Below are 25,604 nucleotides of genomic sequence, written 5' to 3'. Positions count from 1 at the left end.
AACACAACCATATTCTCATTTGTTTATGGTCACTCCTGTGCTACGACCTCAGAGTTGAACAGTTGTGACAGACTGTATAGCCAGAAAGCCTAAAATGTTTACCATTTGGCTCTTGACAAAAAAGCTGGCCAATTCTTGATCTAGGTCATTCTGTCCTTTCACTTCCGTTTGTCAATTTTACTGGTTGCATTAAGAACTGTTGATTATAGCCATTTCAAAAAAGAAAAAGAAGAAAAACTGTTTCCTGATCTTATGTGAAGCCATAAAAATAATTGGCATATTAAGAAATTGGATTTCATTGCACATAAAATTTATCTCTGTGATTTATAATATTTACTTCAATAAACTGTATTAAGCACCTACCTACAAAATAGAGCATGGTATAATTTACACCTTTTTTAAATTGCTGTATCAGTCTGAGGGGCTTAGAATGCCAAATAACAGGACATATGGTACCAAATTTTAATTTTGTCTACAGTTCAGTCATTGAACCACTTAAATGCATGTCGATACATTTATTAATATTTATTAATTGAAAACATTTCGCGTAATATAAAAACATCAAAAGAAAACACTGTGCAAGAGGAAAATCAAATAATATTTTTTAGTACACACTTATATTGATAAACTTCCGAATCTCCTATAACTACTCTGCGTTTGAGTTGAAATTTCAGGGAATGATTATTATTTACATATTTAAGGAGTTGCTGGGTATTTAGGTCATAATTTCAAGCAACCATTTAATTTGTTTTAAGTTTATACTTCAGAAGAGCATGCCCGACTTTTGATCTTAGTGGTCCTATTGCATCCTACACGAGGTGTTTTATTGTAGGAAGGAAATGTGGGGAGCAGGGTGAGCTGCTTTCTTGCAGGGACAGCATAGCTTTCGACGTTGGGAAGATGAAGCCCGTGGGTTGGATCAGTCAGCAGTGAGGTGACCTTTCCTGACCCAGCAGCCGGAGTCAGAATGAGTCAGTTCCGGGAGTCTGTCTAAACCCACAGTATAAGGTTCAAAGAAGCGCCATGTTCTAGGGTGTTGATTGGTGCTCTCAGAGGGCGTAGGGAGAAGTTCCAAAGAGGTGGGTGGCCCAAAGCCAGCACTCGGGTGTTGGGTGGTCCTAGTCCTCCCAGTCGATGCTGATCGGGCCGCCAGTCAGCATCTGGCTCTGCAGACCAGCTGTATCCTCTCCCTCTACTGCCTCACGACGCATTCGCCGGTGGCAGCCCTGAGCACAGCGAGAATGCTCGTCCAGCCTTCCACAGACAAGGACCTGGCAGTGCAGAAACACTTCCTGGAAAGACCATAATTATAATTAACAAAAATAATGATAACAGCTACCACTTGTGGGGCCCTTTCTAGAAGCTGGACACTATACCAGATGTTTCATATATATTGTCTCGTTTCATCTAAACAACAACTGTTTGAGGTAGATGTTATCATCTCCATTTTACAGATGAGGAAACGGAGACTTAGGTTAGGAAACTTGCCCAGATTCACAACATTGGTCAGGTGGCAAAGACACTGAGTCGTGTGGGTGATTTAGAACCCCACATCTATAACTTTTGCTTTTGTACAGGGACAGGAGAGACCTTTGAGAAGGCAACATCTAATAATGTTAACATCTTCATTCTTAGCATCAAAGTCTGGGGAAAACATTGGTGCCCACACACTTCTGTGTAAAATAACAAGTTCTTTGTCCAAGCTTCTTCCTACAAGTTACCTCCCAAAGCATGCTGCCTGCTTGAGGAGGGAGATCAGGATTAGCCATCATGATTAGCAGGTGCTCTGGAACAGTGATGTAGCTGTTCACTTAAATGCAGGGTGGAAAAGAATATTGGTCTCTTAAACCTCTTTTGGTTTAAATGTCTCAACAACTCTACTAAAACAAAAACCAAAAAAGCCTCCACCTTAACATACTATCTATGGCCTCTTATAACTTCTGTGTATGTATAATTTTCAAAACCGTAGCATATTCAATATGCATGTAAACTGTTATGATAAAAGTTTTTTCATATCTCCTTTTTCTATATTTCTCATTTTAATAACTGCTTAGTATTGCATTAGCTGATATATGGTAGGCCTGGTTGGGGGCTTTCTCTCATTTCCCATGTAACAATGCTCTGTAAACGCATCTAACAAATCGTGTTTTTCTTTTTTTTTGCTTGTTTGTTTTTGAGAAACTGTCAGAATTGGAGTTTTTAGAATATGATTTTATGGTTATTGCTACATGTTATCAGACAACTTTCCAGAAATTATACTCATTTATACTGTCACTGTATTCTCCCTATAACTTTGCAAGCATTGTGATACATTTTTATAAATTTAATATGCATAAAATAATGTCTTATAATTGTTTTAATTGGCATCTTAAGTACTATTTTCACTGAACACTTCACTATTTGCCTTTTCTGTGAATTTTCTGTCCATATCCTTGGCCAATGACTACCAAGCAGACTTTTTCAACCATATCTGCCCACAATGATTTAAAATTATGATCATATAGTATTTTCTTTGAACAAGCACCATGATTTTCTTGGGAGGGAGGCAGATAATTGTGATATTAATGAAGGTATTAGGCTTCTAGGTGGCCAATTCTACAGTATTTTTCTTTACTTTATAAAATTTTTTTTATGTTTATTTATTTTTGTGAGTCAGAAAGAGAGCACAAGCAGGGGAGGGGCAGAGAGAGAGAGGGAGACAGAGAGTCTGAAGTAGGCTCCAGGCTCCAAGCTGTCAGCACAGAGCCTGACACGGGGCTCGAACTCATGAACTGTGAGATCATGACCTGAGCCAAAATTGGACACTCAACGGACTGAGCCACCCAGGTACCCCTACAGTATTTTTCAGAGGGGAATGCAGATCCTAACCTTGGTCTCATAGAGAAGGTCAACGAATTGGGACACCAATTCAGGTCTGGGGGTGGGGGATGTAGGTTACAAGGTAAAGGTGTTCAGCTTACCTTGTGGTCTTTGCCCACAAACTTGAAGACAGGAACCTGAAAGTGCTTTGCTAAGTGGTCTCGTGATGTGTACTGCTTCACTGAGTCATCTGAAACACAGCTGAAAGCAAGACAGGAGAGCACGTAAGACTTGATTGTTTCTACAGAGGTGGAAAAACAATCCAGTCCAATGTGTTTGGTCCAAAGAGTGGCTGACTGGGCGGAGGAGGCTGGGCTGAACTCAAGCTTGTTGAGAATGAAGGAAAAATGAAATTCCCTCCCTAGAAAGGCATCTTCAGATACAACCCTGTTCATTAATCGTCTCTCATTCTCTGTACCCACAAACTGGGCACAAGGACCTCTTGACATATCAATGTACTGAAGTGCCAGCAACAGCACCCACATTTATTCCAACGATATCTCTGGAAATGAAGGTATCTTTGTAAGGTTGTGTTTTTATTTGTAATACATGGTAGGGATTCTGCGGTTACATACTCGATAATTGGCTTAAAAAGGTTTTTCTTTTAACTAGACTTCATAAATATTTATTGGACACTTTATATACACTAACCCCCAAGGGGGGTTCAGAGATGAGCAAACCCCAACTTGTATTTCAAAGAGCTGCATAAAGACCTAAGTTCCAGAGAGAATAACTCATTCTCCTGAGGAAAGTTCATCCACCTCCAAACTGTTGTAATTCCTCTTTTCCCAAATGTAACGCTAAGTTTTGGTTTTGTAGGGTTTTTGGGTTTTAATCTCAGGTCTACTGCTTGAAGTGAAACTCGTAGGGTACGTCAGGGTTAGCTGAGGAAAAGATGTGTTATTGATTCTCAATTTTGAGACCAGGGTTTAGTATTTGATGAACATTTTCTTCCTACAGGCCAGGGATTACCCCTGTATCATCTTTCCCATTCTGAATTTTAAAGGAACTTTATTTTCCCTGAATGTATTTTCCCTTTTATGGATACCTAATAGTTCTTGCCTGCCAAGGCCAGGAAAAAAAAGTGGGGATCAGAAGTAAAAGTCTATGAAATTGGATACTTGCTCCACATGCTTAAAGACCACTTTCTAGTTCATTGCTAAGTCAGTGCCGTTGAAAAATCCCATAAAATTGTTTAAAAATAAGGCATTGTGACTTATATTACCACTAGTACCATATTCCCCTGAACTGAAGAAGATCTAAATATATAATGCAGTCTCTGTTATTTCTTGTATTTATGTACTCATTTTCATTTTCCTGAGGTAAAGTTAATTTATGCCATCTTTTGATTACGTTCTATAATAAATACCTACTGCATATCTAATCTAATGCAACATACTCTGCTGGGAACTGCAGAGGATATAAAGATGAAAAATATGGTCTGTGATGTCAAGGAGTTTACAGTCTGTATCTATGATAAAAAAGAGTAAAACGATATTAAAATGGCACTTTTCATCTAAGTGCCTCACCATTTTCAATTTATTTTTACCTAAAAATACTATTGTTGTTGTTGTTGTTTTTTCAAGCGAGAATGAGGCAAAAAGAGTTGTTACAGGGTAATATATTACAGAAGAGAACCCAGAACAAATTCTGGCTCTTGACTTGGGGTTTGCCATGATTACACAATGCTGGTTCCTCAGCTCTAAGTTGGTGTGTTGAAAGAAAGTAACAATGGTATATAGGATAATACAAAATCATTGATTACCCAAATGTTGTCCACTATTTTATTTTGGAATTCAATATGTTTCTTTTTCTGGAGAATAACTTTCTAATTCTACTTTGCGTGGGCTTGTATTAAATTACTTTGCATTCTCAGAACACAGGCCGATTGAAACTGGAGGGAGGTAAACGAGATGAGCCAAATATCAGGAGAAACCATCCCGATTTAAATTTAAGCTGAGGATGATGAATAATCAAACAGTTTATAAATGTAATCACACTGCATTATGTTTACTTTAGGGCTCTGGACTAGCTTCAGATTATTGTTATGTTAAATGCTCACGCAATAATTCATTTGACCAATATTTAATGACCCTATAGACTAGGCATTGAGGAGGAAAGAGAAGGAAAGAATATTTCTAGTTCAGGTTGGAAGGAATCAGGGAAGGCTTCATGGAGGAAAGAAGTCCTGTTGAATCTTGAAGGACCAGTAAGATTCAGGCAGCAAGAAAAGGGGAAGAAGATTTCAGGCAGAGGAAACAACAGGTGCAGTCAGAAGGGTGTAAAGAACAATGGAGTGTGGGAATTGCCGGTAGTTCCCTTTGCCAGGAGCAGAAACTGGAGAAGGCAGAGGTCAGAGGGTGAGGCACAACAAGCCGGGCTCAGAGTTGGATTTTATCTTGAGGAATTGTCTCATATACACCATTACAGTACTATCCATTATTGTGCCAGAGATGGGACTATTTGCCTGGTTACTAAATAGATCTCTACAGCTGTGTTTTTGAGTTCTTGTCTCTGGCTTTTAAGCATTTTAATTTCTCCTGTAGCCTTTTCAGGAGGGGGGCTATTTTGTACATGCTAAGGGCTGGAAAATTAAATAGCACAGCTTCTTAGAACTGTCTAAAATAAAAAGTATATAGTCCTTAACTATCTGAATAACAAATACATAAACAAACTTTGCAAGCTTTATTGAGATTGTAGATTACATCTTTTTCTAGTAAGTGGGTTATGATTATACATTTATTTTTGTAAAAAGTAAGTACAGGGGAAGGAGAACACTCTTGGAATGAGAGAAAAGTTCCCTATCTTGATTATAGTGATGGCTTCATGAATGTATACGTCAGAACTTACCCAACTGTACACTTTTTTTTTTAATTTTTTTTTCAACATTTTTATTTATTTTTGGGACAGAGAGAGACAGAGCATGAACGGGGGAGGGGCAGAGAGAGAGGGAGACACAGAATCGGAAACAGGCTCCAGGCTCCGAGCCATCAGCCCAGAGCCTGACGCGGGGCTCGAACTCACAGACCGCGAGATCGTGACCTGGCTGAAGTCGGACGCTTAACCAACTGCGCCACCCAGGCGCCCCCCAACTGTACACTTTCAATGTGTATGCTCACTGTGTGAGAATGGTACTCCAATAATGCTGTTAGAAAAAAAAAAAAAAAAAAAGGAACCAAAATCTCCTCTCCCCCTAAAAGAAAATCCATTCCTTAATCTATTAACTTTAGGATGTGAGTGAAAAAAATAAATAAAAAGTGATACTTCTAATTTTCACTTTAAAGCTTTGTGAGGATAACTTTAAGATGGCAAGAAATCCCAAGAACTACAGACTCCTATGAGACCTATTACTGGCCACCCAAAACAGCTCAGAATGATAAATTTTCCTTTTTCTGAACACAAGAAAAGGAGGCTACAGAAAGCTGAGGCTAGAAGTACTCCTGCTGGTAAACAGTGAAATTTACTAACCAAAGGAAATCAAGAGCCATCAAAGGTTTTCAACATGGATCTGACCATATATATATTTTTTTTTTCAAAAATTTAAATTTTGTCTTCCTTTTGACCAGATATCCAGGGACTCTTGAAGCTGAGATTTGAGAGTTGGGACTTAGGGGGCTGTTGGGAGGCTGTTTTAGCTGTCCAGGTGAAAGATAACAAGGGCTGGAATTAAGACAGTAAGAGAACAGAGAGAACAGCATGGGGGTACTGCTACTTTCTACAAAAGGCTCTTGGTTGATCCCAATGTGCTTCAAGAGTTGAAAAATCACTGTGCGAGAGATTGACAACAGCAGGTGGAGGTTGCCTGTGATGAGAGATCTGGTAGATAAAAGCTAAGTAGATATTTCAGAGTCCAGCAGGCCAATTAGCAAAGGGCATGGCCCATGTGGTGCTCTTGATAGACCATTTCCCTTTCATTGAGCTGCAGTCCCTGCCCCTACCTGAGATATGTCCCACCTGACACTGAGAACAAGGAAGAAACTGATAAGATTCTGCCATGAGTTTGGGGTATGAATGTAATTTTCCTGGGAATGTAAGCAATGGATGGGATAACCGCCAGACTTCCAATGATCCCATGAGACACACATAGTTCTCAATCCAAGGATTCTTAGGAGATAAAGGAAATCTCCTTTGTATAAAACAGGCACAGAAAAACCAAATTTCGCTTGATCTTTCTTCTCCTGAAACCTTCCAAGTATTTCTTTTCTCTCCTTTGCTACCCAAGCTGCTGCTGCTGCTTCTTCTTCTTCTTCTTTTTTAAGTTTATTTATTTATTTTGAGAGAGAGAGAGAGAGAGAGAGAGAGAGAGAGAGAGAGAGAGAACGCACACACAAGCAGGCTCTGTGCTGTCAACACAGCGCTCGATGCAGGGCTTGAACTCACAAATCATGAGATCATGACCTGAGCCAAAACCAAGAGTCGTCCCTCGCTACCAAGCTTCTTAAAAGAGAAGTCTACAAGGGGTGCCTGTAGTCTACAGGGATGATTCTTGCTCCTTTATCTCTAGTCCTGACCTTGTTCCAAGGTCTGATATACATTTCCAACTGCCCACTGAACTTCTCTTCCCATATATCCTACAGGCATTTACAATTCAATAGCATTACTTGGAATTATCATATTCAATATTTCACCTCAAACCTGCTTTTCTACTTATAGCCTTCCGTCTTGGTTAATGGCATCTAGTCAGTCACCTGAGCTAGACCCCTTGGAGTCATTTTTGACTCTCTGCTCCCTCACCAGTTTTTACCTCCAATATGTCAATGAGTGGCTTCTGAACCAATTAAGAACTCATAAGAGTGCCATGTTGTTTTAGGAAATGACCGAGTAGGCTTGTGCACTTAGAAGGTGGATGTGAACTGGGGGTAGTAAATCGTGTAAGCAGCATAATTACCCATCCTGGATGAGGTAGTACTTCAGGATCTCATCGATCTTGGAGGTGGGGGTGGCAAAGCAGCTCTCCACTAGGCTTTCTAAGCCATTCACGTGCACGACAGGCTCAATGCCAAAGTAGAGGGAGTCTCGAAGCTTGAGGGTGGGCAAAGCTTCCCGGTAAGGCTCTTCAAACTCATTGTCCTTGAAGATCTCCAGAGTGAATGGGAAGATTCCATGACTGCGGCCCATGATTTCCAGTGGGGTATTTCGAAGGTTAGGAACATAGCCTTCTGAAATGGTATACAGGCGTGGAAACTCGCAGGTCACTGGGATCAGCAGTTTGCTGGTTCGGATGATGATGTCCCCGCTGCTCCCTGGGGTCTGCTTGGGTAGACCTGTCACAAGGTTGCTTGCCACGATCTTGTCATTTACCACCTGAGCCAGGCCAGGGCCAGGAGAAGAAAAGATTTCATGTTTATTTCTAAGGAGTTCCCCATCCCCACCTCCCAAACCCTGCCCCACTCCTGACTGTAACATTCTCTCAACTTCTATTTACATCAAAACACATAAAAGATTTGGTTGCTGAAGACTGGAACTTTTTTTTTAATCACTTCTTTTTAGCAAGATGTTCTGACTGTTAAGAATTTTATATACTACTTCATGGTCAACCCACGCATTCCTTTGGAGTATTACTCATAAAACCTGAACTATGCAGAATCAGCAAATTCAAAGCTCTGGTATTTTAGGAAGGAATGGCTTCTATTTTTTTTTTTTTTTTTTTTTTCTGGACTCCTAGACCTGCTGATCAGGCTGCGGCCTGACCTTGTGCTGAACTCATCCACAGGCAGAACTTCAGCTATCACATTTATGCAGATGACTTTCAGTTCTTTGTCTCCAGCCTTGTCTGCTCTCCCGGGTGCCAGCAAATCCAACACACCACGGGGGCCTTTCTACTTAATCATCTACAGATACAATAAACACAATTTGCCTAAAGTGGGACCACCTTCTCCTGAGATACCACCCCCATGTCTCAATCTAAGTTCAATTAGCTCTCTGATTTCCCTTAGTCGAATTCAGCAAATAAATATTTATTTAATCAGATGGTCATGAGAATCTCTGCCCTGATCTCCTGGATCCAGGTCCCCTTTTCTCTATCCATTTCTCATGCTTCTGATCTCATCACAACAGTGCCTGCAACCCCCCTCTATGGTATAGAGCCCAAACGTCTCACCCTCGCACACAAGGCAGATCTTTGGAAGCAGTCTCGCACCCCCACCCCCACCCTACCCCGTCTACTTTTCTAGTTTCCTTTTCCAATATGAATTCCTTGCCAGTCAGTCTGAACTGCCCATTCACTCAGCATAAGCCTTAAATATTCCCATATCTGAGACTTGCTCACTTGTTTCTCATCTGAAATGCCCTCTCCTCCCTGTATAAGCCACACGCATGCTTCTACTCCAGTTCAAGTCCCATTTGTCTTGACATCCCCAATGTTTGTCCCTTTCTAGACTGCTATAGCACCTGTCATCTGTATCACTGTTTCTTTCTTTTTTAATTTATTTTTGAGAGAGAAAGAGAGGGAGAGAGCATGCATGAGTGGGGGAGGGGCAGAGAGAGAGGGAGAGAGAGAATCCCAAACAGGCTCTTCACTGTCAGCACAGAGCCCGACGTGGGGCTCCATCCCAGAAACCATGACATCATGATCCGAGCCGAAATCCAGAGTTGGACACTTAACCGACTGAGCCTCCCGGGCGCCCCTCACTGTTTCTTATTTATATTGTGTGTGTGTGTGTGTGTGTGTGTGTGTGTGTGTGTGATCTCAATACTACTGTGTATGTTCTCAAAAGTTAGGAATCTTATTTCATATATCCCTCAGACTCCAATGCAGATTCTTGGACAAAAATACAAACCTTGAACCTCTGTCTAGTTTACTACTCGAACTCATTTGTTACCTCATAAGTGAACTTTCATCTGTGTCATTTGCTTTCTTCAAGTAAAATAATTGGTCAGAGGAGATGCGACCAGTCTCCCAGTGCTGGTGCTGAGGCACTTGTGAAAATGTCTGTACACATTGGAGAGACAGGACCATTTAAGAACAGAAAGAGAAGAACTCTTCTTACCTCTCTGTGCTCACAGTGCCAGGACCACGGCAGATGCTCAATAATATATGTGTTAAATGAACAGCCTATGATTCTTTGAGCTCCATTATTTAATGTGGAACTATTTCATCTATAACACAAGCCACGCTGCATACCTCTGTCAACTACCTCCCAAATAACTGGCTTTTGGTTATTCCCCAAGCGTCCTCCAGGAAGAACCTACATTGACCACTGTGCCACACGTCTTGAGGGAGAAGAGGATGTTGACGTGGGTGCCGTTGGACACTCCTCGGCAGGAGGTGTTGGTCAGGAAGAGCTCCAGACCGCCAACCAGGTCCCTGGGGATGCTCACTTCAATGGTATTTGACCTGCACAACACGGGGACTGTGGCAGAAAGGGGGGTACTGTTAGAACTGGGAAATTTGAATTGGGAGAAGGGTAAGGACGGTGTCTAGGGGAAATAATTTTAACCTCACACAATTTGAGCTTTTTGTTTTATCCTTAAGAAAATCTATGAGGCTCAAAACAAGTTGGTGAATAAAACCAGGACTCTTAACTCCCAGGGTTGTGGTCTAATAATGATCCTCAAATAATTGTTCCCCGAATGAGGAAATATTGTGTTTGAGTTTCAATTCAACATTTATTTCAAAGTGTGGATAGCATAGTTCCACGAACTGAAACACCTAAAGGATTAACTTTTAGCACAAACACAATTTATTGGCAATACAGAAAAAGTACTGCTTTGATGTAGGCTTAAATTACATAACAGTACTGCTCTGACTTTACCATTAATTATGTCTCATAAAACAGAGGTAATAAAAACAACGTTAGTGCACTTGGGAAAGAGTTCCAAATTGTCCTTGCATTGTTCAGTAAACCATAAATGCTGACTATAAATTCCACTTTAACTTAATATGAAAAAGATTGCTTTTCTTTGGTGTTCCTGTGTTCAGTTTTCCAGACTCTACAAATACCCGAAAAGGAATACTTATGGGTACTGTCAGAAAATATGTGAGGACAACATCAATATGGGAGGAGATATCATAACAATAACACAGTATAAGGAAATCAGAGATAGGTGCTCATTAAATATTTGCTATGTGAATGAGTTAATATTCTGGACATAAATAACTAGATTTCCAGAAAATAGTTCTCAGAGAATTGTTGATGTTCACATTGTAATTGTAGGGAGACGAATCAGCTCCCTAGGGCTCTCAACTTAGTTTCACCACCCAATTATCTGTTAGAAAAGAGAGGAACTGCATCAGTGTCTTAGACTTCAAAATTAACTATTAGTTATACTGCTAATAATAGAAATTAGAGAAAAAAATCAAAAGTAAAAAGCAAAGGAAACTGATGGACCATCCATCCCATTTCTGGGTATTTATCCAAAAGAACTGAAAACAGGATCTCAAAGAGATATTTGCACACTCATGTTCATAGCAGCATTATTTGCAATATCTAAAATGGAGAAGTAACTCAAGTGCCCATCAATGGATGAGCCCCTAAACAAAATGTAGTATATAAATACGGCAGAATATTATTCAGCTTTATGAAGAAAGGAAATCCTGTCATATGCCACATGGATGAACTTTGTGCGAAATGAAATGCAAAGTGAAATAAGTCAATGACAAAAGATACATAGTCACATGAGGTGTCTAAAGTAGTCAAACTTCATAGAAATAGAAAATATAATAGTGGTTGCCAGGGCAGGGGGTGGGGAGGGAGGAATGGGGAGAATTATTGTTTGATGGGTATTGAGTTTTAGTTTGGCAAGATAAAAACATTCTGGAAATCTGTTGCACAGCAATGTGAATATACTTAGCACTAGCGAACTATACATTTGAAATTGGTTTAGATGGTCAATTTTCTGTTGTATGTTTTTTTTTTTGTACCAGAATTTTTTAAAAAGCAAAAGAAAATGAACTTTTTGGTACTGCTGTCTTAGAGAGCTTCTCTTTTGAATGATCCCAGAGTAAAGATGCAGAGATATACACTGTCGAAAGAGCTGGTGCTCTACAAGATGGGAATATTAACACACTTGAGTGAAGAAGGCAGGGAGATTCACGGGGGAGAGCAGAGGTTGAGCGCATCCGTGTACTACCTTGGCATGTGTGGTTATCCTCAGACAGCACCAAGCCCCGGGGACATTCACACTGATAGCCCTTCTCAGACACCAGGCAAAGATGGCTGCAGCCACCATTGTTATTGTGGCATCCTTCAATGTCTGCAATAAAACCAAAAGAAAAGGGAGTGATCTTGCAGGCCTCTTTCCCAAGAATTCTGTTCTTGGGCTGGCACTTGGCATCAGGGAATATATTTGACTCATTGCAGTATCACTGGGGTCTAACCCAATCACTGAGTCACGTAGGGAAGTCCACACAAAAAAATGTTTATTAAACGTTATAGCTATAAAGAGCAATCTTAGAACATCTAAAGCTCTAACCTCTTAAGCTGGTCATTTTGTAGAATGACCTTCAGTCTGGATTTGTCTGTTTTTCTCATGGTTATACGACAGTTTTGGAGAGGAAGACCTAAAAGTCATTTCTTAGTTGCTGTAATCCACTCATTTTGAAATTTTATAGCATATGACTGATATAAAAGGGACTGACAGAATATAAATTCAACTAGACTAGAGAGACATATCCATTATTGCCAGTTGGTTGGATTGCCAGACCCTCTCCTCAGATCTCTAGGAACAATAGCACTGGGATACGTGCCTTGGGCTGATAGCACACTTATAAAAATGAGGCCCAGGGGCGCCTGGGTGGCTCAGTTGGTTAAGTGTCCGATTTCACCTCAGGTCATGATCTCACGGTTTATGAGTTCGAGCCCTGCGTTGGGCTCTGTGCTGACAGCTCAGAGCCTGGAGCCTGTTTCAGATTCTGTGTCTCCCAATCTCTCTCTGACCCTCCCCCATTCATGCTCTGTCTCTCTCTGTCTCAAAAGTAAATAAACATTAAAAAAATTAAAACAAAACAAAACAAAACAAAAACGAGGCCTGGATGACACACTCTCATATACTCTTTGTGACATTCCTCTCTTGAGGTATTTTTTTTAAAGTTTCCTTTAAAAAGCTTTGCATTTTGGGGTGCCTGGGTGGCTCCTTCGGTTAAGCGTCCGACTTCGGCTCAGGTCATGATCTCGTGGTTTGTGAGTTTGAGCCCCGCGTCGGGCTCTGTGCTGACGGCTCGGAGCCTGGAGCCTGCTTCCGATTCTGTGTCTCCCCCTCTCTCTGCCCCTCCCCTGCTCATGCTCTGTCTCTCTCTGCCTCAAAAATAAATAAAACATGTAAAAAAAAAAAAGCTTTGCATTTTCTTTCTCTTTCTCCTTCTCCTCCTCTATTTCCTTCTTCCTTTTCCTCCTCCTCCTTCCTCTTCCTTCTCTTCCTTTTCCTCTTCTTCTTTTTTAGTAGGCTTCATGCCCAGCATGGAGCCTAACACGGGCTTTAACTCACAACCCTGAGATCAAGACCTGAGCTGAGATCCAGAGTCAGACACTTCACCAACTGAGCCACCCAGGTGCCCCGAAAGTTTTGCATTTTCAAAAAGCATACTCAGCCAAATGAACAAGAAAAAAATATTCAATTGAAAACTGAAGAAACTACCACACGATTTCATAGTTAGTTGGGAAAATTAATGACCTTTGTGGGCTCTAGACATTGTGAGGGGTCATCAAATTCCGGCATAAGTTTTACTGGCACACAGTCACGCTCATTCATTTACCAATCGTCTGAGTGCTTTCTCACTACAGGGCAGACTTGAGTAGTTTCAACAGATTCCATACGATCCCCAGAGCCTAAAATACCTACTATTTGGTCTACACAGAAGTTTGCTGCCCCTGTTCTAGGGGTAAGATAAGTAAAGGGAATGCTTTCAAAGCATCTCAGATGCTCAAAGAAAGATAGAAACCGATTTCCAGTTATAGTTATAATTCTCAGTTCAATAACAGTTAAAAAAAATTAGTTCCTTGGAACATTAGTAAATTAACCTGGGATCAACCGATTTTTGTGAAACAAACAAAGAATACAAATTTGCAGCGAATTAATCCTTGCAAAACTTAGGAAGTATTAGGCTATTACCTGTTTACAAATCTGGATACTTAAAAAGGATTCAAGTACTACTATTGGTTTTTGAAAGAGCTGAAAATGATACAGAACAATGTAGAAGGCAGCGTAAAAATATACTAGAAAACGTTAAATCAACATTAATGGGATTTTTTTTTTCTAAAAATGATCTTCCTTAAGTCAATTTAATTTCTCTGGGTCTCGATTTCAATATTTATAAAAGGAAAGGGTTGGACTAAATGTTCACTCAGGCTATTTGTAGGTCTAAAACCGCAAAGCACAAAATAAGTTGAAATTCTATGTTGGCATAAAGGGTTTAAGTCTCTTATGAGGATATTCCAAATGTTTGGATACATCTGGCAGGTGGGATTGTGGGTCATTTTAGTTACCTTTCATTTATTCCTCTGTATTTATTTTCTTCTATGAACATACTTTTCATAATAAACAAAACAATAAAAATTACATAAAATTAAAAAGAGGCTTTTATTTTAAAAAAGAAGATATAATTATTTAATGACTAAAACAAATATGTTTGGACTATCAATAAGACTTAAGGGTTTCTTTTTTTTTCAACGTTTATTTATTTTTTGGGACAGAGAGAGACAGAGCATGAATGGGGGAGGGGCTGAGAGAGAGGGAGACACAGAATCGGAAACAGGCTCCAGGTTCTGAGCCATCAGCCCAGAGCCTGACGCGGGGCTCGAACTCACGGACCCCGAGATCGTGACCTGGCTGAAGTCGGACACTTAACCGACTGCGCCACCCAGGCGCCCCAAGACTTAAGGGTTTCAAATATGCATCTTAATGCTAAAGTATACCTGATATATAAATTTTGTCTTCTCTTAAGACACTTTCAATCATGATTATTAGGTTTTAAAATTATATGAAGATTAACACTAATACTGCCAATAAAATGCTTGCAAATAATTACAAATGTTCCTCATGGAACATTTCATTAATATTTCAATATGCAAAGATTATTACATAAAATAATTAAGATTTAAAGAAGATTCAAGACATTACCCTTACTCAATAAAATTTAAAGTACATTTAGTCTTGTTATAAGTGACAGTAGTTTAATATTCTGGCTAATGGTCCCTCGGTTATTAATGCAAACTTGTTGCATAGAACAAAATGTAGGAACTAGGCATAATTTTTCCTTTCGGGATAATATTTTATTATGTTGAATATTACCAGAATAAAGTGAACTCTTACAAGCAGTGTTGTACCACAAATTCGATTTAGCCTCACAGACAAATCATAGGTCCTCTGTAAATAATAATTAAGCCATTGATCTCTTCATATAATCTGCAAAGAGGGTTTTTCTTTTTTTTCTTTTGGTCCCTCAACTCCCAATGGTATGAGATTCAGACTCAGTAAAGTGGAAGGGACGACATTTTAGTTGTGATAATTTACAAGGGCAAAGGTGTCTTAGAGAAAGAACATTACCTAAGTTTCATATCATTGTCAGAGTACACAACTGCCATTTCAACTATTTGACATACATTACAAATTCTTTTTTATTACTTAATCATATAAAATGTACACAGCATTTCTGCTATTAACAATAGAAAATTTTAGTTATCTTCCCCACAGTGTATTAATCTCCAGTAAATACAAAGCATAGAGGGGGAAAAAAAATGCCTGCATGTGAACCAGGTTCCCAAACTTCAAGATGGTAAGACTCAATTAATGGAACTTGGTAAAAATACAAACCCTAAGGCGCATCTCGCCCCCCTGAACCAAGGTTCCAGGAGAGAGGACTGGCAAGGGCCAGGTTTGAAAGCACCCGGGTGATTCTCCTGAGCAGGAATGTTTGAGAAACCCTGCTATAACCATCTCTATTGTCTTCCTACTCCAACTATGCTCCTCTGCAGCAGAGGCGTCACCTAGAAGTTATTTAGAAATGTATTATCTTTGCCTGACCCCAGATCTACTGAATCACCATCTGCATTTTAACAAGATCCCAGGTGATTTATGGGCACATTAAAGCTTGAGAAATGCATAATACCCTATTTTTCCCCCAAATTAAATGTGGCCCTTGGGGCACCTGGCTGGCTCAATTGGTAGAGCCTGTGCCTCTTGCTTGACCTTGGGGTTGTAAGTTACAGCCGCACGCTGAGGGTAGAATTTACTTAAAAAGAAAAAAAAAAAGTGGCCCTCTGCCTCTTGCAAAATACAACTGCCTTTATCTTGAAGATGAAATCAAAACCGAATTCTGCCTGCAACATGACAGTCCCCAGTGACGGTGAACCCCTTTTGTCATTTCTTTACATAGCCCAACCTTGACTCTCTCCTAATGCTGGACAATTTCATGAACATCAATCAAAGAGTAAGCCAATGGTTTAGTCTGGGATCTTGATCTGAATCCCTTCTTACCCATTCTCACCTTCACATGTCTTGCCATCACTTCTTAGCACACGACCAACCCCACAGTCACAGCGATATGAATTTTTCAGATTTACACAGATCTCACTGCAGCCACCATTGTTTTGCTCACATTCATTTTCATCTGTAGAAGAGAAACCACCCTGTTTACACACTGTTGAGCAGCTCAACCTTTTCCCAAGCCCCTTAGCAGAGTCTTCTCATCTTTTCAGAACCTGTCGATACACCAATCCTTTGCTGTAATCCTCATAATCACTTCCATTAACCTGATCTCCTAAACCAGGTTATTTACCCATCTGCCCTCTGCTAGAACAGAAGGCACTTAGTTGTTGGCCAATTAATTCCCTTCTAAGAGCAAAACTGGGGAAATGAAGTTTCTTTTGTTACCTGGCCTCACCTATTTGTTTGTATTGGTGAATCTCACTTTTTCCAGTGAGTTCCTGAAGTTTAACTAAATAAATACAGACTTACAAATCAAACTGTTTTAAATACATCAAAGGAACTTGCAGTGCAGAAATGAATAGCTGATAAAAATTATGTGTGAGGCCATCTTCTGTTATAATATGAACAACTGCCCTTGAAGTCTATTTTAAATATTGGAATATTCCTATTCGGTACTTAAGCAATGACTGTTAACCTTTTTAAGAATCTGATAAAGGATAAGTACTCTTGCTATAAAAAAAAAATGCACAGCTGCTTGCTATAAAAAATGCAAATGTCACTTCCCGTACTTCTACAAAGAAAGAGAAGCTTGGGAGATACATGTATCATGGCTTGGAGTTGGGGATAGGGGTTTGGGATTTGAACACCTACAGGGTGACAGATGGCATGGCCTTGGGCTCAGGAGAGGAGGTGAGCTGCAAATGAAACCCTGCTTAAATCCAGGACCCCAGAAAAGATATCCCCACAATGAAAGGGGGAGTAGAAGAACTTTGCCCTGAGGCCCACGGGCACAGTAAGCAAGCGCTCTCTGAGGCCTGGGGGAGAGAAAAATCCTTCATAAACAACGCAAACCCCAAGTCAGGCTTTGCTATGGTTGAAGTATGAACTTATAATTCCCATGGAAAATGGGGATCTTGGAGCTGAGAAACCGGTATAAAATTTGGCCTGGACTGGCGAAACTTCTGTTGTGCATGACAGAAGCATTTGAAAAACTGCTCTGTAGTCAAACTTCCACAAACCAGGCAGTCAGAGGGGAGTTCCACAGAAACACAATTTCAACAGGTGGTGGTTTGCCACAAAACATTACACATGAGGAAATGATCCATGATGAGAATGGCTTGGCAAGGCAACAAATGGAAGGCTCTGAACTGGAGATAACAGAATAATCCTGAAAAATCTGTAATGCAATGATCTAAAAAATTACTAAACAGATAAAAGAAAGGATAGTAACCAAGATAAAAGAAGTATGCAAAAAGACAAAGTAGAATTGAAACCAAACAAATGCACAGAACTTGTAGAAATGAAAAATGTAGTGCATAAGATTAGACTCTTCACTGGGGCCACTACTGCCTGGCAAGTGGATGGTTAGAAGTGCCAGCTACTTTCCTGGATGTGGCCATACTCTGTCCCAAGGCTGGACAACTTACCTCGAGACTGATTTTTTTCTTTTTTTTTCTTTTTTATGCGAGACAGTAATACACTTCTGATTTAAACCATTGGTATTTGGGAGTTTACTGTCACTTACGGCCTTAGATACTCTCTGCCCCAGCAATTCTACTTTTATGAGTATACTCTAGAGAAAATCTCACACATGGAGTAAGGTATCATTTTTATGTTAATTTTAAGAACAAAAACAATGGGGGCGCCTGGGTGGCTCAGTCGGTTAGGTGGCCGACTTCGGCTCAGGCCATGATCTCGCGGTCCGTGAGTTCTAGCCCCGCGTTGGGCTCTGTGCTGATAGCTCAGAGCCTGGAGCCTGCTTCAGATTCTGTGTCTCCCTCTCTCTGACCCTCCCCTGTTCATGCTCTGTCTCTCCCAGTCTCAAAAATAAACGTTAAAAAAATTTTTTTTTTAATTAAAAATTTTTTTAAAAAAAGAACAAAAACAATGCTATATACTGTTACGGGTACATACATAAATAATAAAAGCATAAAAACAGGGACCAGAAGAACACACACTAGTTTCAAAACAGTGATTACTCCCAGAGGGTGAAAAAGGAAAATGAAAAAGGAGATGGAGTGAAATGACTTCATTTGTATTTGTAAAATTTCATTAAAAAGAAAAAGGGGGCAGCTGGGTGGCTCAGTGGGTTAAGCATCTGACTCTTGATTTTGGCTCTGGTCATCGTATCACAGTTTGAAGGTTTCAGCCGGGCATGGGGATCTGCACTGACAGCACGGAGCCTGCTTGGGATTCTCTCTCTCTCCCTCTCTCTCTCTCTCTCTTTCTGTCCTTACTCTGCTCTTGTGCACTCTCTCTCTCTCTCAAAATGAATACACATCAAAAAAAAAAAAAGATTTACTTTTTAAACAATTCTTATTTATTTTTGAGACAGAGAGACAGAGAGAAAGAGAGACAGAGCATGAGTTGGGTAGGGGCAGAGAGAGAGAGAGACAGAATCTGAAGCAGCTCCAGGCTCCAAGCTGTCAGCACAGGGCCTGATGCGGGGCTTGAATTCACAAGCTGAGAGATCATGACCTGAGCTGAAGTTGGATGCTTAGCTGACTGAGCCACCCAGGTGCCCCACAAAAGATTTACTTTAAAAAAAAAAGAAAAATGGAAGAAAAAATGAACTGTAGTTAAATCTGGGTACACGAATTATATTATTTTATCATTCTGGCCAATAATCCTGTTGTATTATTTTCTTTTACACTTTTCTTGGACTAAAAAATTAACATAATTTAAAATAATAATTAAAATTATATTATATATATTTTTTAAAATAAAGGAAAACTTACATTAACACAAAACTTTGCCTTTAATTTCAGGGAATTCATGATAGACTTCAAATAGGAACTGAGGTGATTTCCCTACGCACTGCTAGGCAAAGATGTCCAACATAAATTGCTAACCAAGAGATGTGTACAATATGCAGCCTTTGGTGTAAAAAAAGGGCAGCAAATAAACATACATATTTACATTTTTTATATCTGCCTGAAGAAACCTTGGGAGCATACATCAGAAAATATTACAAGAGTTTACTTGAGATGGGGTTGGAGAAGGGACAAATGGGAAAAATGGAGGACAGAGAGCTAGACATTTCATTGTATACCATTCAAGCTGTTCAATTTGGGACCCATCTAATTATCTTATCTATTCAAATGTTATATTAAAACAAAAGCTGAGGGGTGCCTGGGTGGCTCAGTCAGCTGGTGCTGACAGCTCAGAGCTGGGGGCCTCTTCAGATTCTGTGTCTCCCTCTCTCTCTGCCTCTCCCCTGTTTGCACTCACTCTCTCTCTCAAAAATAAACACTAAAAAAAAAAAAAAAAAGCTGAGTAATGAAACAAAGCCTGTCTTAAAATGAAGCCAAATATTTCCCAAGTACATCGTGTGTGTGTGTGTGTGTGTGTGTGTGTGTGTGTGTGTGTGTGTGCCGGAGAGGGGGTTAGGGAAGGAAGTTAGGGAAGATTACGGGAACAATCGTCTCCTATATCCCAAACCTTTTAGCATTAAATCACACGAAGTCCATCATGCAAGATCCCTAAGAGCTGGCACAGGAGGGCATAAACATACTCCATGGGGTTGTCAGTGGGGTTCATTAAGGAGGCTGAAGAACATAAACTTTTCTACAATAAGAATCTTTTTATATTCCTTTCAACTTAATCCCCGTTCCATTTGACCTGTTACTGTTCTTGAAAAGGCAGATGTGGGCCAGTGTTCCCTTTCTCTCTGGGTGTGTTTTAAGTGTTTATTTATTTTTGAGGGAGAGAGACAGAGAGAGAGAAAGAGATCATGAGCAGGGGAGGGGCAGAGAGAGAGGGAGACAGAGAGAATCCTATGCAGGCTCCACACTCTCATTGAAAAGCCAGACGCAGGGCTCGAACCCATGAACCATGAGATCAGGGCCTGAGCTGAAATCAAGAGTCGGTGACTTAACCAACTGAGCCACCCAGTTGTCCCTGGATGTGTTTTAAACCTATTTGAGTCTGAATACCTTAATGGGAAACTAATGTTATGAGTCATAACATTAATGGGAAAAGATACGATCTTCAGTCTTGGGTTTTTTAACTCTATTTTGTTCCAGTTACAGACAAAAACTGAGTGTAAGTAGACAACTCTAGATTTCCTAGAAAATTATCTGACTCCCATTTCTTGCTACTCAGAGAAACCAACATTATGTTAGTGCAGCTGTAGGAGTATGTTCTTAGATAATCCTAGAGGAAAGCCATCTGACAGAAATACAAAGCAAGCCACATAAGTAATTTAACACTTTCTAGCAGTCACATTAAAAAAATTCTAAGAACACATTTCATTTAATCCAACATGTCTAAAACATTTCCTCTAAATATAAAATCAATATTAAAATTATTGAGATATTAAAAAAATTTTTTTGAATGAATCTAGTGTGTATTTTATACTTACAGCATATCTCAATTTGGATGCTAAATTTTCTTTTCTTTTCTTTTCTTTTCTTTTCTTTTCTTTTCTTTTCTTTTCTTTTCTTTTCTCTTCTTTTCTCTTCTTTTTTAGTAGGCTATATGCTGGGCATAGAACTGGAGCTTGAACTCACAACCCTAAGATCAAGACCTGAGCTGAGATCAAGAGTCGGATTCTCAGCCGACTGAGCCACTCAGGTTCCCTGGTTGCTAACTTTTCATTGAATTACTTGGTTGGGGAGTCCCTGGGCGGCTCAGGTGGCTAAGCGGCTGACTCTTGATTTCAGCTCAGGTCATGTCATGGGATTGTTGTGCGCTCACACTGCTGAGCCTGCTTGGGATTCTCTCTCTCCCTCTCTCAATTTATCTTCCCCTGCTCACTCTCTCTCCCTCTCTCTCTTTCTCTCAAACAAATAAATAAACATTAAAAAAAGAGAAATACTTGGTTGGCATTTAGAGTCATAAAATTTACTGTTGGTTACTCAAGTTGTCCCAAACATTTTTGGTTTTCCAATGACTGAATAAAATATCACTTAAAAAATTTTTTTTAACATTTATTTTTGAGAAAGAAAGAGAGAGAGAGAGAGAATGGGGAGGGGCAGAGAGGGAGACAGAGGATCTGGAGCAGGCTCTCTGTTGTGAGTGCAGAGCCTGATGCGGTCTTAAACTCATGAACTGCAAGATCATGACCAGGGCCGAAATCAAGAGTCAGTCACGTAACCAATGGAGTCACCCAGACATCCCTCAAGTATCAGTTTTTAAATTAAAATTAGGTAAAATTAAAATTTAGTTTTTCAATCACACTAGCCACATTTCTTTTTTTTTTATTTTTTATTTTTTTAAACGTTTATTTATTTTTGAGAGACAGAGAGAGCATGAGTGGGGGAGAAGCAGGGCGAGAGAGGGACACAGAATCCAAAGCAGGCTCCAGGCTCTGAGCTGTCAGTGCAGAGCTGGATGCGAGGCTCAAACCCACGAACTGTGAGACCATGATCTGAGCCAAAGTCAGATGCGTAACTGAATGAGCCACCCAAGGGCCCCCACACTGGCCACATATCAAGAGCTCCACAGCCACACACGGGTAGGGGCTGCTGTATTGGACAGTGTGAGTCTACACTGTTCCTCCACATGTGTAAATTTGGTTTGAGGCTTTAGTCACAAACTAAAAAGGCAAATACTGTTCTAAGGGTTTAGAGACACAAACTAGAAAAAAGACAGTCAGGAAGTTTTTGATTTGCCTTTTGATGCGAATGGCCTATTTCCACCTCACAATTAGTTTCTTACCGAAGCATGTCTGCCTGTCAGGACCTAGCACAGTTCCCGGAGAGCACGTGCATTCACTGGTGTCCAAGCAGCTGCCGTGGCAGTCCTCATCACAGATGTCATAAAAATCTGTGGAAAGATAAGGTCGACCTTTCATGAAGGGTTAAGGACCAGAGACACTCATTCATGAGAAGCCTCATGGGTTCAATCATGAGGTAGGAGCTCTTGGCCAACATTGAGAGTTCTCATAGTTCAGGGTTTATGTAACCCAATGGAAAGAGATACTGCCCAGGGACATCTGTCATTTAGATCAATGGTTCCCAACTTCAGATCCACAGGTGATAGTTTCTGCAAATCTAAAACCTCACCAAATACGAGCTGTAGATTAAATAAGTGTTATGCCCTATTCTTCTATGTATTTTATTTTTTATTTAAAAAGACTTTTTTAAAAACATTTATTTATTTTTGAGGCACAGAGAGAGACAGAGCATAAGTGGGGGAGGTGCAGAGAGAGAGGGAGACACAATCCGAAGCAGGCTCCAGGCTCTGAACTATCAGATAGAGCCCAATGTGGGGCTTGAACCCATGAACTGTAAGATCATGACCTGAGCCAAAGTTGGACGCTTGACTGAGCCACCCAGACACCCCTGTACTCTATTTTTAAAATGCATACAGATTTTTTTTTTTAAGCGTCTGACTTCGGTTCAGGTCATGATCTCACAGCTTATGAGTTCAAGCCCCACTTCGGGCTCTGTGCTGACAGCTCAGAGCCTGGAGCCTGCTTCGGATTCTCAGTCTCCCTCTCTCTCTGCCCCTCCCTTGCTCGTGCTTTGTCTCTGTCTCAAAAATAAATAAACATTAAAAAAATTTTAAATGCATGCAGATTTTGATGGGATTAATAACACAAACATTTGTTTTAAAATACTACTGATCTCAAGCAGGTTTTTCCCATTACATATCATTTAAAAAAATCAATGGATACTAAGCACAGTACTACCTTATGGATGTCTGATATATATCTTAAAAAAGGGTTCTCCATTCTCAAAAAGGTTAGAAATCCACTATTGAAATAACCTAAGTCAACATTTCATTTTCTAATGTTTTGTTTGAGTGGAACAAAGGCAAAATAAAAAAGAACTGATCAAAGTCATAATTCCTTTCCCTTTCTGTTTCTTCAGGACATCTTCAGAAATCTAAGAACAGATCACAGAAATCACAATCTGAAGTTACCTGTGACTCTAAATCAATGTTATTTAGACTCTGAGATACTACGATAGCTCAATTTCATACAGCATTTTTCTGATGCCATCTGTGGCCCTCATAGGGGAGGAAAAGAGCACAGAGAAGGTACTCACGACCACAGTAGGCATGAAAGCAGACACTGGGCTTGGTCAGACGATATACATAGTAGCCACCCGGACAAGCCTTGACCTCCACCGTGGTGTTCCAGAGGCAGCAGTTCCCACTGAAGCTTGCGCAGGCCTGGCGTTGCACGATGCCATCACCTTCTAGAGGGTGGCTACCATTGAGCCAGACAGGTGCATGGGTTCCACAGTGGTTTTCAGGTATGCAGAAGGTGGGCATGGCATCCCCTGCCATGCCTGTGAAGCGATACCACTCCCCATCCACGTGATTGTCACATAGAGGGGCGCCTTGAGACTCATCAAACTGGTGGTCGGTGTTCCTCCATGGCTCATTCAAACTGATGTAAGCAGAGCAGGGATCTAGGGCTGGGGATGAAACAGACACCTCAGAGGCAGGCACCTTGTGGTGTTTCCGATTACGATGGCGAAAGCTTGAGTCCACCTACTTCATCTTACATTTTGGCTTTTTGGGGGGGGGGAGGGGCTTAGGAAAGAAATAATCTAAAAGCCCAAACAGTAGCTGCTTAAGATGCCTCAAGTTGACTTAAACATATTTTATAATGCCTGCCGCAAAAATTATTTCAAATCTATTTATGGTTTAGTGTTAGCGTTGGACTCAACTTTTTATCCAGAGTAATCATTTGATAGAAGGGTAGTTGTTCAGATCAAGGGAGTTTAGGATTATAGTTTCACCGAACTCTGTTCGAGTCAGACAATATTTTGAGTATTGTGTTCACCTAGAGGCTATATTATATGAAAGTATGGACAAATCTGGGGTCCAGTGACCAGACTCGGGAGGGAACCTAAAAATTACCAACTGGGGAAGAAGCAGAGAACTATACTTTGGAGAAAAAAAGACTGAAGAGTATGCATCAGTTTTCACAAATGTAGGTATTCTGTTATTAGAGCAAGAGCAGACTGTTGCAGGGACGGATTTTAGTCCAGCTATGGACTAATGGAGAGGCCGTATCTCAGTGTTGTAAGCTTTTCATCTAAGACATTTAAATGAAGTATTTGGATGGTCATTTGTAAGCAAGACTGTGAATGACATTTTGCACTGCTGGAAAGTTTGACTTGTGAATAAAGGTGCACAGCTCATCCCGCTGAAAAGGAAAATGCCTCTGGCACAAATCCACTGTTTTGAAATACACAGTACACTGACAAGTAATCAGCAAAGATATTCTCAAAGGGAATGTTGGCATATATTGAAAACTTATTGAAAATAGGAACTTTTTGTGTATAAACAATGAGCTACGGCATCACCCTACAGCCAAATTTCTCAAGCATGCCTTTGTAGTGCATAAATCACATGGACCAACATCTCATCAAAAATATTTTAATGACTCAAGACACCAATATCCTCTATATTGTCACTGCTTCGCTCAACTTCAAGGAAACATGGAATTAATATAGGCAAATTGTCTTTATGAAGAATCTATAAAACCAAGAAATTCTAGAAAGGAATACCAGCCAGAGAGTACTACAATCCTTTGTAATGCACATGAGGCCAACTTACCTGACATTGTAGTCAGGGAATTCACATTAAGACCAATGCGCTTTGTAGACAGAAATTCAGTTTTAGCAAATACTGCACAATAATTAACTGTGGATGGACCATGATCATAAAGTTTAAGTTGTCTAGAAAATATTTTGAATTTTCTAAGTCTACTTTTGAACTCCAATTTTCTCTCTAAATTCAGTCACATGTAGAGGAGGGTGTAGCCTAGTGCTAATGGCCCCAAAGAGAATATGAAATTTTGCGAGAGGAAGTAAGGCTATTGCACTTTCTGGAAATAACACATTTGCAGAGTTGCACATGGCAGGAGCCTCTCTCTCTCTTTTAAAATGTGCCTGAGATATTCCAGCTGCGCCTTAGACCGTATGCGATGTCACTTGAGGGCAGGAAATGTCCTCATACAGACTCTCTCCCCTCTCAAAAGGGAAAAATTCCCTCATCTGCTCTCCCAGCTGTGATACTCTTAAGAAGCAAGGTTTCCAGGGCAATTTTGCAGGTGATTATAAATTCATAGAAATATTTGGTTGATCTCGTTGGCTCTAATTTTGTAAGAAATGGTTAGGTACTCAACTTTTAATGGCTTTTGCAGAAATTCCTAAACCTCCCTCAACAACTATTTCATGATTTATAAAGTTTTTCCT

The 25,604-nt window shown here is 40.2% G+C and overlaps 1 protein-coding gene across 2 annotated transcripts in view; it reads right to left on the bottom strand.

Moving 5' to 3' along the window:
• Window positions 1-500: 500 nt before the first annotated feature.
• Window positions 501-25,604, bottom strand: part of OIT3 (oncoprotein induced transcript 3) — a 31,711-nt gene continuing 6,607 nt past the window's right edge. For both annotated transcript variants that reach the window (XM_019813255.2, XM_023240543.2), the window contains exons 2-9: window positions 23,439-23,813; window positions 22,105-22,212; window positions 16,283-16,405; window positions 11,932-12,054; window positions 10,051-10,211; window positions 7,748-8,163; window positions 2,961-3,060; window positions 501-1,292 (exon numbers count right to left, since the gene is read on the bottom strand). In XM_019813255.2, coding sequence (XP_019668814.1) covers window positions 1,119-1,292; window positions 2,961-3,060; window positions 7,748-8,163; window positions 10,051-10,211; window positions 11,932-12,054; window positions 16,283-16,405; window positions 22,105-22,212; window positions 23,439-23,682 — 1,449 coding nt within the window. In that variant the 5' untranslated portion in view covers window positions 23,683-23,813 and the 3' untranslated portion in view covers window positions 501-1,118. The remainder of the gene's footprint in view (window positions 1,293-2,960; window positions 3,061-7,747; window positions 8,164-10,050; window positions 10,212-11,931; window positions 12,055-16,282; window positions 16,406-22,104; window positions 22,213-23,438; window positions 23,814-25,604) is intronic.

Source organism: Felis catus, chromosome D2 (genome assembly GCF_018350175.1).
Source record: "Felis catus isolate Fca126 chromosome D2, F.catus_Fca126_mat1.0, whole genome shotgun sequence".
Classification (NCBI taxonomy): domain Eukaryota; kingdom Metazoa; phylum Chordata; class Mammalia; order Carnivora; family Felidae; genus Felis; species Felis catus.
The sequence above is the reverse complement of the archived record's forward strand: the minus strand, read 5'-3'. Positions and strand labels throughout refer to the sequence as shown.